Genomic DNA, 12315 nt, shown 5'->3' with positions numbered 1-12315 from the left:
TTAGGCTTCTGAGATCCCAATAAAGTAGTATCTCAGTATCAGGACACCAACAAATTGCATTTGTAATTTCAAATGGCCGAAAGATGCGCCCATGGTAACACCGCCCGTCCAAGTTCGTTGCCCTGAAACACGAACTTCTGTACCTCCGTGGTCTCCTCAGGCCCACTTAAGACGACTATAACTGAAGCTCCGCCTCCATAGCCTCTAGCCACGCCCCTTTCCGTACAAGCCTTACGTTGTAGGGACCTTTAACATTGATTGACACTTTTACTCACCAATAAAAAGTGAAATTCCCGTCAACGTCCGGTGAGGGGGCAGGACTTCCTTGTTGTTGCTAAGACACTCTTGTTTCGCTCCTTGACAACCCTGGCGGGGGTGCGCTAGCTGCGGCCCCGGCTCCGGCCCCCGCGGGAGCAGGTGAGGCCCCGGGGCGCGGCGGGGAGCCGGGCGGGGAGGGCCGGCCGAAGCGGGGCAGAGTAGCGTCGCGGGGCGGGTGGAGTCTCGGCCTCCGCGGAGGCCCCACCTCAGTCTCCTGCCTGCTGGTCCTGGTCCCAGATCCTCCCAACCCCCACCCCCACACTTCGGGGACCTGCGAACTCGGCCGTGACAGATTAGCGGTGGCGACTCTGTGGGCTGCTCCTTCCCCTACACACCCGAGGCCCCGTCCCGCTGCGCGGTCCCCCATCCTCCCCGACCCGGCTCCCCCCAGGACCTTGATCTCCCCGCCCCCACACAGCCCCCGCCCCAACACACACGTTTCGCGGAGTAATTCCCCCCTCCCACCGCTGGACGGGTGGTCGCCCTCGCATTGGCTCAGACCGCTTGACTTGGACAGTTGGTGACTTGCTAGAACTCCAGGCTGGTCAGCTCCTTCTTTGGGCCTCAGTTTCCCCATCTGTAAATAGAAGCTGGGCTTCGTAAATAGAAGGCCTCTTCGACTCTAAAGTTCTAGGATGTGATTCTTTGACCCAGCTATCGGCTTCCCTGAGATGTGCTACCCATCCTCAGTTACCGGGTGTAGTGAAAAGAACTGGGCAAACCCAATTTGGATTCCCAGTTACAGGACCTTAGCAAGTTATCTAACCTCCCTGGGCTCCAGGCTGAGTTTTTATGAAATCAGGATACAATAGGGCATCTCCTTGGGGAATTCTGAGGATAATAGGAATTGAAGTGTAAAGAGCCCAGTCCAGTGTGAATTTAGTATTTGTTATTTCACTTCCTTTGTCTCTTACTTCCTCACATTCTCCCCCTCTGAGAAGTGTCACCAGTGCCCTTAGTGTCGGCCGTCATTTCTTCATGTGACCCTCAAATCCAGATCTCCTGCTCTGCTCTTTCTCTGGGGCTTCAATGGTTAGGGATGCTTTGGGGCGGGGGTGAGGGTAGCCCGAGTTATATTGCTGTGCTGGTTGGACTCAACAGCTTCCCTTCTGTGACCAGTGATCCGTGATTTGGTGATTGCCTCCTCCTCACAAGACACCTCTATCCACATGTCTCACCAGCCACGTAAACTCAGTAGTTCCAAAATCAAACTGGCCCCCTTCTTTACTTGTCCATCCATTCTACGTGACTTGCCCCGTCTTTCTCAGTGGCGAGGCCATTGTCTCACTCACTCGGCCACGCTCCTCACATTCGGGCGGTTGTCCATTTCCTTTGATTCTGCCTCCTCGAGGACTTCCCATCTTCTCCATTCCTGAAGCTGCCATCTTGGCTTAAGTCTTTAATGCCTGTCACCTGAGCCAGTGCTGTAGCTTCCAAGCTGGTGTTCCCTACCTTTAGTCTTTTCTGTTTACCCATCCCACCAGAATAATTGTCTGAGAACAATGCAATGCCACCAACCCCCAAGAGACCTCCAAAGGGGCTCTCGTTCCCCACTAAAAATATCCACACTTCTCAAGCCTAGGTTTTAGAGCCCTTCTGTACTTCCACAACCCAACCCCAACATTTTTTCCCAGCCTTCTTTCCCTCTTCTGTGCCACGTTCTGTCCTCTAGCCAAACTGGACCATTGGACTGTCCCAGAAAATGCTTTGAGCTTACTGCTTGGTTGTCAGTGTGTTTGTTTTTATCTCTGCCCCACCTTGTCCACTTGGCAGGATTCCCACTCAAATGCTGCCCCTGCCACCAAGCTTTTCTTGCTATCCTCTCCCCCACCCCTGCCCCTTCCAGAACTCTCCTCCTCTCTCTGTCTCTGCATCTGCCTCGTGACAGGTACTGCTTTCTGCCATGAAGCATAGTTAGTTCCTGTGTATGTGTGTTGGTCTCTCCGATTGTAAGCTCTTTGAAAGTAGAAACTGTCTCTTGCTTATAGTGGAGTCGTTGAAAAGGCATAATCTTCAAGTCCTGTACAGCTGAGGGACTCCTAGCTCCTCCATTTGTTAGCTGGGTAGAAAGTCCCTTTCCTTTTCTCAGCCGTCATGGTCATGTCTAACAGAGTACCTAACAGAGTTATTGGCGGCGGGGCAGGGGGGCGGACAGCAAATAAGATCCTGAATGTAGGATGTCCATCCTGTTGCCTTGCTCAAGGTCAGTGTTCAATAAATATCGAATGGATTTGATAGGTCCTCTCCCTTCTCAGGGGGCCAAATGAAATGTAACTTAATCACAAGATAGATATCTGATGGGCTTCTGCCTTGTGCCAGGCACTGGTCTTTGTGCTCTGGGGTGTCTACAGGAGAATAGATGAGGTTCTTCAGCCTCGGGGTGATTGATTGTCTGGACTCACGACACATGGCTAAGTCGTGACTGGTTGTGCGATGTCACAGAAATTATCAATTGTGAATGATAAAAAAATATAATAGGGCGCCTGGGTGGCTCAGTGGGTTAAGCCTCTGCCCTCGGCTTAGGTCATGATCTCAGGATCCTAGGATCGAGTCCCGCATCAGGCTCTCTGCTCAGCAAGGAGCCTTCTTCCCCCCTTCTCTCTCTCTGCCTGCCTTTCTACCTACTTGTGATCTCTCTCTGTCAAATAAATAAATAAAATCTTTACAAAAAACATAATAAATCAGTGCTAACTCACAATTTATTTCTGTAATAATGTCATTCTTAGTCCCTTACATTCAAATCTGTTCTCTTGAGTGGGAAGGAGGGGGTGGGAAACTGCGTAACCCACTGTCTGTGGGAAGTGTCTATTCTTGTGTAGAGTTAATAGCTGTGACAGTTATGACTTTTTGCTGTACTTTGTGTCTTGACAAAAAATGTTTGGGATTTCATCCAAATTTGGATATGTTGGTGAGGGGGTACCACGTGAGTCAATATTGCTTATTATATCAGTTACACATAGATATAAGGTCTTCGTCTCTTCATCTCTCCATTTCTTTCTCTTCCTGCTTCCTTCCTTTGTCTTCCCTCCCTCTCCTTAGTCAAAGGCATAGCAAAAGTGTTCACTGGACCTCAGTAAAACGAGAAAAAATAAGGGCAGTGTTAAAAACAACACCAACAGCAGCAACATCGTGCACGCTCATGCGCATACGCGCTCCTGCATTTGTGAAAGGTAAATGGCTTTTCTGAGGACTCTCCTTTTTTCTGCAAGCATCTCCTTCTAAGTATTAAAATCTTCCTTTTTAGTAGATAATATGTTTAATGCTCTTGCTTAGCATAATTTAAAAATGCAATCCTATGTTTGCTTTCCCCTTTCTAGACTGATCTGTGAAATGCAGATCTTCCATGTTGTTTCCTGACCTCACCATCATCTTGGGTGAATGGCCATAGGCCCTCAGGTTCTTCTCTCTTCCTCTTGCCAGCTTTGCTCTGTGTTTGCCAGAAGGCAGACGGTAGACGTTGCCCGGAAAGGCAGGAAGATGACCAAGGTACACAAGTGTGTATCCCGGATACTGCTGGAAGCAGGAGGTGTGCCTGGACAGGTGCTGGACTGGGAGATGCTGAGAAGTGAAGCTATTTGCATTTCGGTCTGTCTCCTACTTGCTTGTGACTGGGGAAATAGGTAGAAAAGGTAGAATTAGAAGATACGGGTTTGGATCCTGGCTCTGTCATTACTGGCTGTGTACCCTTGGGCCAGCCCCCAAACCTCTCTGAGCCCTCAGGTGCCTAATCTGAGAACGGGGAGTGGATGCTGCCCCCACGGGTTGTTGTGGGGTGAAATGAGACGTGAAGGAGAACACCCAGTGCACCCACACCACTAGCGCTGGCCCCAACTTGTTCTACAGAATTTCCTTGTGACTTTTGTCCATCTGTGCTAATACTGTGGTTTGCAGGGTGACAACTCAGTAAGTATGGGTTGGTTTGGCTGAATGTTTAGATGTTCCATGAGCCCTCATAGAGGTAGAGAGAGAAAAAAGACTTCATAGGTCCCCTTCCAAGTGTACCGTAACAAGAGCTGACATTTACTCTGGAATAGTCTGTGCTTCAGCCCCAATTTCTAGATGAGAAAACTAAGGCTTAGAGAGAGAAACACTTGTCTAAGACATGCGATGTGAAATCAGACCTGCCCTTGGAGCCTACACCCAGCCACCGCCGTGTCCTGCTCTATGTGTCTTCCCATCTCTCAGATCCTGGTTGTGGTACCTGGAGGCACCCCAAGGTCCACAGGCCAGGAGTGTTCTGGGCATTTAATGGCTGGGGACACCCCCAGAGGACTGGCAGACACTTTGGGCCTTTGTCTCCCCCATCCCTCTCACATCCCCTAGCCCTCTTCAGGATTCTTCTGAAATGCTTCAGAAGCAACATAATACATAGCAACTGAGGTCAGTGTCACAAAAGAACAAGGCACAGACAGCAGGACAGGGGCACTGGCTGTTTCGAGGCGATGACAGGAAGAGCCCTGTCTGTTCCTCCTGTTGCTTGGGAGAAGCCTCGAGGCAGACACGAGCGAGGCTGGGAGAAGCTCACGGAAGCGCCCTGGGGTGGGGAGGAGAACTGGGGGCTGGAGAGAAGGCACAGCTGCTACGGGCTTGGTGCACCAGGACGTCCTGGGACTGGTACCCAGCAGATTCCAGGATCCTGGCCGTGGGCACATGTGCATTATTAAAGGACTCTCTTTTAGGCCTGATGGGACTTCTTTCTGGCCTGGAGCTGTCAGGCACATACTCATTTGCATGGAAGATGGATAAGGTTATTAAAACCTCTGGGTCCGCTATTTTTGGTAGCGTTCTTCCAGCCGGGTTTTAAATCGCGGTGGAATGACTATAGCTGTACTATAATGATACGGCATCATAAAAGATTCTCTTACTTTTCTGTATTTGGTAGCACATCATCTATAACTGTTCCTTTTTATTCTGCAAGTCTCATCCCTTTTGGATCCCCAGAAGTACAGGTAGTGGTTAGGGAGAGCCATTTGCAATCGGGGTCCTTCATAAACGTGCTTGGATCGTGTTGATGAAGTCCTGGCTAATGGCAGGGCGGCGGTAAGAGCCTCGCTATGAGAGTAGCGCGCAGAGCTCTGCCATTTCCAAATGCTCACAGGCCACTAATGGGTGCTCGTGTGCATCTCTGAGAATGAGAAGGTGGGTTGCTCCCATTTCACAGAGGAAGAGACCAAGGCTCCAGTTCAGTTACTTGCCCAAGGCTGCAAAGCAAGGGAGAAAGAATTATTTTGGTTGTAAAACAGGCATTCAACCATAAATACTCTGCCTCACGGTTCGTCACACCTCCCCGCCCCCTGCCCCCCACCCCCCCACCGCCTCCAAAAAATACCTACCTGTCTGGGTGGCTTTCCCCCTTGGTTCCTGAAGAATGGGCTTTGGTAGTACCTCCGACCCATTAGGGTTCCGTATTCTCGGATCCACAGAGTCCAGCCGCTGCCGCCCTGGCCCTCCCCCAGGGCACGCACGTCCACACTCGCCTCTGGATTCCCTTCCAGGCCACTCCAGGCCCACGCTTGTGAGCCCCGAGGAGGAATTGGATCGAATTGAAATATTTAGGCAGAAGAGGCCCCAGCAGCTGCGGAGGACCCAGTGTTCAGCATTCGCAGCTGAAAATCTTGGGAGGCCAACAAACCTGAAAGCCCTTGCCTTTGATCATTGTTGTGGCCGCCACTTCTGCCAAACCTGGATAATGTGGGGGGGGGGGCTGGAGGGGGGCAAGCAAGTGGCCTTGGGGAAAGAAAGCCGGGCGGAGAGGATGGAATCGGAGATGGGCCTTCATATTAAGGAGCAAAGACCAAACGATTCCCTGGATTTTGTGAAATAGGAAACACGAGCAGAAAGTACAAGGAGGTGGTGCCTGGTCGATGGCCAGCTTCTATGTAGAGACAAAAATTGCTAATATCTGAGCACTCCAGATGCGCAGACTTGATGAGAGGAGAGGAGCCGTCAGTCCACGGGGAAATCGGGTGGCGGAGTCGGTGGCAGGCTCCCAGCCTTATGCGAGGGAGCCCACCAGATGGGGCGGTGCGGATGGCCTGTGAGGCATCAGAGGGAGGAAATGGTGGGCGTGGCCTGGAAAGGGGACGCAGAAAGCTCAGCACTCGGCCATGCAAGGGTTGAGTTCACGTTAGAACACTGGTCACGGACAGGCCGGACATCAAACGTGTACTTCACGGCAGCTGGCTGGAGGTGGCTTCATGGGCACCTCCCAGGAGACAGTGCTGTGAGGAGGGCACAGGCCGGAGACCCGCTGGGAGTCAGACCCCAGCCCTGCTGCTCACTAGCTGAGACCTTGGGCCGACGACGGGATGGCTTCAAGCCTCCATTCGTGCAGGCCTCCCCACGGGGTCCCTGCAGCAGCGGGGCGCGAGGGACCGGAAGCCTAGCAGATGTCACCCATCGTCACTGCCCATTAGTTACTCTGCGAGGCATCTTCCGGCATTGGTGGCTGTGCCATGACAACAAACCTATTTGGGACTGTGAGACTTGCTGGAGTAACGTTAGCGGGCTGTATCTGTCCAGCCTGGATGGTTAAATAGGGTTCATAGCACGGTGGTTTAGATGCGTTTAGATCAGTACTACTTCTTTTTTTTTTTCCCCCATGGGGCAGAGGGAGAAGCAGACTCCCCACCAAGCAAGGAGCCCACCGCGGGACTCGGGACTCGGTCCCAGGACCCTGGGATCATGGCCTGACCCAAAAGCAGACGCTTCACCAACTGAGCCCCCCAGGAGCCCCAGATCAGTACTTCTTCTGAGATGAAAAAGTTCTTTGAATTACAGGATAAATTGAATTGTAGAATAAAGAGAAACACCAGGATTTCTAGCAATGCTCCCAGACATTTAGGATCCAGGCTCTTCTCTTTAGGAAAAGTCCCATCTGTTATTATATAACTAGATTTGCAAAGAAAAAAAATCCAAACATATGTATTAGGCTTTATCCCTCTCGGTTCATGTGCATGCACGTTCTCTCATGTATGTGGCCACGTGCCGGGCCCTGTGTTAGCCGCTTTACATACATTGTCTCATCTGATCTCTTACAGCCCCAAGAGACAGATGTGACTTACCTCTGTGTTAGTGCCAAGGCATTGGAGGCCCAGGACCATGCTGCTGGTGACCTGTAGAACCAGCACTAATGCCCACGCCTTCCACTTTCTGGACCAGCTGGCCGGAACAGGGAGACCTGGGCTGGGCTGGGAGTTGGCCATGCCCAGGAGGACACAGATCATCTCTGCTCCTGTTCCTTCTATAAATCAGATTAAAAAGCTCGGAGAGGGGGTGCTTATAGAAGGAGGTACTTGCTTGTCCACAAGACCAGGACGGTCGATCTTGACCTTGACACTTAACTTCCTAACCACGTGTGCGGGGAAGTGAGGCCCACGTGCATCAGGGTTCCCGCAGACTTGCTGCATTTGCTAATTGCCGGCTCCAGCTCCAGCCTCGGCCTGGCCCGCAGTCAGTATTTGTCTTGATAATGACAGTGTGGGCTTCTAGCAGCATACCAGTGTGTTCTTACCGGTCCCAGCAGCTCGTGTTGACTCATCCTCCCGTCTGCAGTCTTGCTGGCCATTTGGAAAAGGATGTGGAGGAGTTAAGACGGGGAGGTGTCACATTGTCAGTGAGACATTTCTAATTTGTGATGTATGGGTTTAAAGCCAACTCTCTCTCCTGGTTTTTCCTGTTTTCTACAGCACCCCTTGAGGAAAGACATTTTCTGCTCCCACCCAGTTGGCAGGGCCTGTTTCCTGAATCTCCCGGGTGTGTCTTAACTGCCAGTGCCAGCGCCTCCTGAAAGCCCCACTCTCTCCCTCCAGTGGTCACAGTGGAAGGATCATGGGAGAAACAGAAGGGAAGAAAGAGGAGGCTGATTATAAGCGACTGCAGACCTTCCCTCTGGTCAGGGTAAGCCGCAGGGGAGGGAGGCAGGGCGGCCGGCAGGGCCTGCGCAGCCTCATAGTGAGACAAGGAGCTCGTTCCCTGCAGGACAGCAGGAGGAGGAAGTGAAGGGCTCTTTGGGCTCAGGTCTGGAGGTCTGGGGGCCAACAGCGCTTCGTTCTGTCATCCATTCATTCATTCGACAAGTCTTTCCTTAGGCCCCTACTACGTAGTCTAGGCACTGCAGTGAACAAGCCAGGGGCCTGGGTCACATGAAAGAGAGGCTTAAGGAACGTAACTCAGGTAATCAGTGCTGTAGAGAGAAATAAAGCGGGTGTATGGAGCTAGTGGAGAGAGGTTAGCTTCTGGAAGGAGTTCTCTGATCTCTGACTTGAATAAAGCTGGGGAGATAGCCTTGGGGATATCTGGGGAAGAGCATTTGAAGCAGGGGAACCAGCGAGCACAGAAAACCCTAGGTGGGAGTGAGCTCAGCATTTTGGAGAAACAGAAAGATCGGAGTGCTGAGATGGATGACGGGACGTGAGGGCCAGAGTGACGACAGGCCAGGCCTCACAGGCGGGCCAGCCACCCCGACAGACATAGTGACAAACGTGGATTCTGTCCTGACTTCAAAGGCGAACAGTGGATGCTTTAAACCAAGGAGTAACGGGATCCATTTGATGTTTTTAAAAGCTCTCTCCAGTTTGGTAGGAATGGATTTTAGGGAACAGAGTGGAAGTGGAGAGACCGGTGAGGGCGCCACTGCAGGGGCCCAGAGAGATGAGGGGGTGGCTGGGTCCAGGTCATGGTGTGGAGGTGCACATGGTCGCACTCAGGACAGATCTTGAAGGTCGAGGCAGTAGAAGACCCTGGCGCCTTGGGTGGCAGGTACAAGGGCATGTGATAGTCAAGATAACTCCCAGGGTTGGCTTTTCCTGGAACTTAGGAGAGAAAATGGTGTCAGTTACCAAGAGAAGGAAGGTGGAGGAAGGGAATGCTTGTGGGGAGAGTTGAGTTATCTTTTAGACATCTCAGGGAGCTGGTCAAGTAGCTGGACGTCGGAGTCTGGAGACCCCAAAGGAGGTTGTAGCTGGGAATGAAAATGTGGGAACCCTCTGCATGTAGAAGATAGAGTCACAGGATGGGGTGGGAGATTGCTGGAGAAGAGAGAGGGGTGGAGATGAAGCCCAGGACTGTCCTGCAATCGGGGTGGTCAAGGGGAGATCCAGCAAAGTTGGCGAGAAAGAGCAACCATGGGAAGAAAAATCAGAACCATTGAGAGCAGCCGAGGTGTCTCTTCGGGCTTTCGGAGTGAGATCCAGCAGCATTCTGGGCCTGCTTCTAAATTATTTTTCATAACCGGCCTCTCTCCTGCCCGGGCCAGGCTGCTTCCCCATGGCTGCTGGCTGGAACGCGGTGCTCATGAAGCTTCATGCCCTTGCAGAGGGGCCTGGGTGTGAGAGCCCACTTGGTTCCACTGGACTCCACGCCCCAAGTCTGGAGATGGGTCACCTCTCTGGGCTGTGCCCAGGGCTGTTCTGGGGCAACTCCCCAGTATCCGTGCCTTAAGCTTGGGACAGAGAGGCCCAGACCACAAGGCCAGGTCATGGGCTAAGCTTCTCTCTGTTTGTCCCCCTGCCCTGTCCCTAGCACTCGGACATGCCAGAGGAGATGCGAGTGGAGACCATGGAGCTATGTGTCACGGCCTGTGAGAAATTCTCCAACAACAATGAGGTATTGCCGTTGGTACAGACGGCCTCTTGTGCCTTTGGTGACCCCTGTGGGTGAATCAAGTGGCCCCCGTCCCCACATCCAGCTCCAGAGAGCCCAAATGGGACCTGGCTAGCACCTTCCTTAGAAGGATTTGAAGCCCAAGGAAGGCCAGGAAGGGAAGAGTCTGGTGCTGTGTCCCAGCACTGGTCTGCTGGTCACACCCAGCCCTAGAGGGCTCTCCGTGATGCCCCTGCCCATGCTTCCTGTCTCAGGCAGGTGTTTCTCTGCCCAATAGACTACCTTTTCCCTTTGGCTCCATCCCAGTAGAGAACAGGACCCAGCCAGGCATCCATTCATGTATCCATTCATCCATTTTGAAAAGATGTGAAACGCCATTTCTCACACCAGTCGCTGTTCTAGGTGCTGGGGACACGGCCAGTAGGCATTGATGTAGGAACGTTGTTCGTCAGTCTGGCGATAACTGAGAAAGTAGCATGGCAGCCGAGAGGAAGGCAGGCCCTGGCCGATGAGAGCCTGGGCTTTGAGCCATCCAGGCCTAAGTTCATATGCTGTCTCCAGCCCTTGCTGGCTCTTTAACCTGGAAAAAGCCATTTCTCATCTCTGCGCCCCGGTGTCCTGATCTGTAGTGGGGAGTCAGATGCTGTGTCCGTGCTGGGCACTTGGGAGGAGGTGTGTGCCGAGGGGGCGCGGGCCAAGCGCCTGGCACGCTGGGGGGGGGGGGGGGACGCTCAGCACACGCCTGGGCCTGGGACTCACCTTCCAAGGCTAGGTCCTCTGCCCCTCCCTAGACTTCTTCTCAAAAGAAGCTTCTTAAAAGAGCCAGCACAGAAAGGAGTGGGGGCTATTGCCATCAGTGAGGGAAGCAGTCCAACTTCTCTTCCAGGAGCCCCTCAAACCCATTAGGGGAAAGCTTCTCTGTTCCCTGAAGACAAAGCCGGCGGCTCACAATGCGGACAGTCACATATAGTCTGCAGAGTGCTGTCAGGCGTGTCACTGCGCAGTGTCGTGTCCCCAGCGCAGCCTGCCGCTGCTGACACCAGAGACAAGCGCTAAGTGGCAGAGCCCAAACTCGGACCCACGGCTCTGTCTGCAGACAAGTGTCTGCTTCCCCTCCCTTTCCAGTGTCTTCTTGATGCTTGGGGTCATGTCTGTTCTTCTGTTCCTGTGTAATAGCCCCTGGCCAGGGCGGGTGGGTGTGCATGTGGCGCAGTGTGGAAACCCTTCCTGAAGGTTCCGGGAGCAGGAGAACAACAGTAGGGCATCGGGCTCTTCTCTTGCCAAGATTCCCAGAGAGGGGGCTGACCCATGCCTCCCCTCTCCCCTCCTGATGAACGTCCTCTTCACTCTAGAGCGCTGCCAAGATGATCAAGGAGACGATGGACAAGAAGTTCGGCTCCTCGTGGCACGTGGTCATCGGCGAGGGCTTTGGGCTGGAGATCACACATGAGGTGAAGAACCTGCTGTACCTGTACTTCGGGGGGGCCCTGGCCGTGTGTGTCTGGAAGTGCTCCTGACGCGGCCCCTCCCCAGCCCCCGGCCCTGCAGGGCCCAGTACTGCTGGCAGGTGTCACTGTCCTGGTCTTCATCGGCCATAGGCAGATGGCCCCAGGAGGAGCCTGTCTGCTCATGGGACACTGGCAGCATCTCCCCTTGTCCTCTGGAGAAGTGATGACCCCCGCCCCCCAGAAGCCCCTTCCCCGATCTGACCCCAGGCTGAACAAACCACTGCATCTCATGGGGCTGGTAGCACCCTAGTTCCCCAGCTTTGGCCTGAGGACCAAGCAGCCTTCCCTGGTCCTCTCCTCTCCCCATCCCCAGCTGCCAGGCTGTGAGCCTTTTGTACCTGCCTCCACCCCTGTACTTGCACTTGGTAGCCCGGGGCGGAGGGTGTGGACATCACTGAGCCTCTGCGAGGCTCCGGGGCCAGGAGTGCGCTTGCCGCGAGGCCTGTTTGCAGGGAATCCTGGCCTGCCGGCTACCGCTCATCAGGGACCGCATGCTAATTTGTACTTCTTATCTCTGCTGGGTTTTCTATATTCTTTTTTGAGCGTGGGGAGAAGGGTTTTAGTAGAAGGGTGAATCCTATTTTACACAGCGGTCTTATTTATATAAATGTCTTGGTTTTTACAATTAAAGTGACCAAAAATGGACCTTGATCTATAGCCTCTTGAGGTTTTGGGGGGATGGGCTCAGCATCCCAAGGCCGTGGTGGGTCCAGGGAGCCCAGGAAGCCTTCGGGCTGAACAGCGAGGCTCCTGGAACGTGTGCCCAGGCACAGCCCCGCTCTCCCAGGCCCTGCTCCCTCACCATTGCGTCCTGGCTGGGGGTCACAGGCTGTTGCTGGGGCCACACGGACACTGACCCAGACTCCCTCGGTGGCAGACTGAGCTG

General features: G+C 53.4%; 1 protein-coding gene across 2 annotated transcripts; it reads left to right on the top strand.

Annotated features, from left to right (window-relative positions):
- The first annotated feature begins 310 nt into the window (after window positions 1-310).
- On the top strand, window positions 311-12080 carry DNAL4 (dynein axonemal light chain 4). 2 transcript variants are annotated; one of them, XM_047742877.1, is made up of 4 exons: window positions 311-417; window positions 8007-8217; window positions 9841-9924; window positions 11274-12080. In XM_047742877.1, exons 2-4 carry the CDS (start codon window positions 8149-8151, stop codon window positions 11436-11438), a joined length of 318 nt encoding a protein of 105 aa, XP_047598833.1. In that variant the 5' UTR covers window positions 311-417; window positions 8007-8148; the 3' UTR covers window positions 11439-12080. The 2 variants fall into 2 exon arrangements, with proteins under 2 accessions (XP_047598833.1, XP_047598834.1); XM_047742878.1 differs by having other exon boundaries at window positions 327-417; window positions 8130-8217.
- The last annotated feature ends 235 nt before the right edge of the window (window positions 12081-12315 follow it).

The sequence above is a fragment of the Lutra lutra genome, chromosome 8 (assembly GCF_902655055.1).
Source record: "Lutra lutra chromosome 8, mLutLut1.2, whole genome shotgun sequence".
NCBI lineage: Eukaryota > Metazoa > Chordata > Mammalia > Carnivora > Mustelidae > Lutra > Lutra lutra.
The sequence above is the reverse complement of the archived record's forward strand: the minus strand, read 5'-3'. Positions and strand labels throughout refer to the sequence as shown.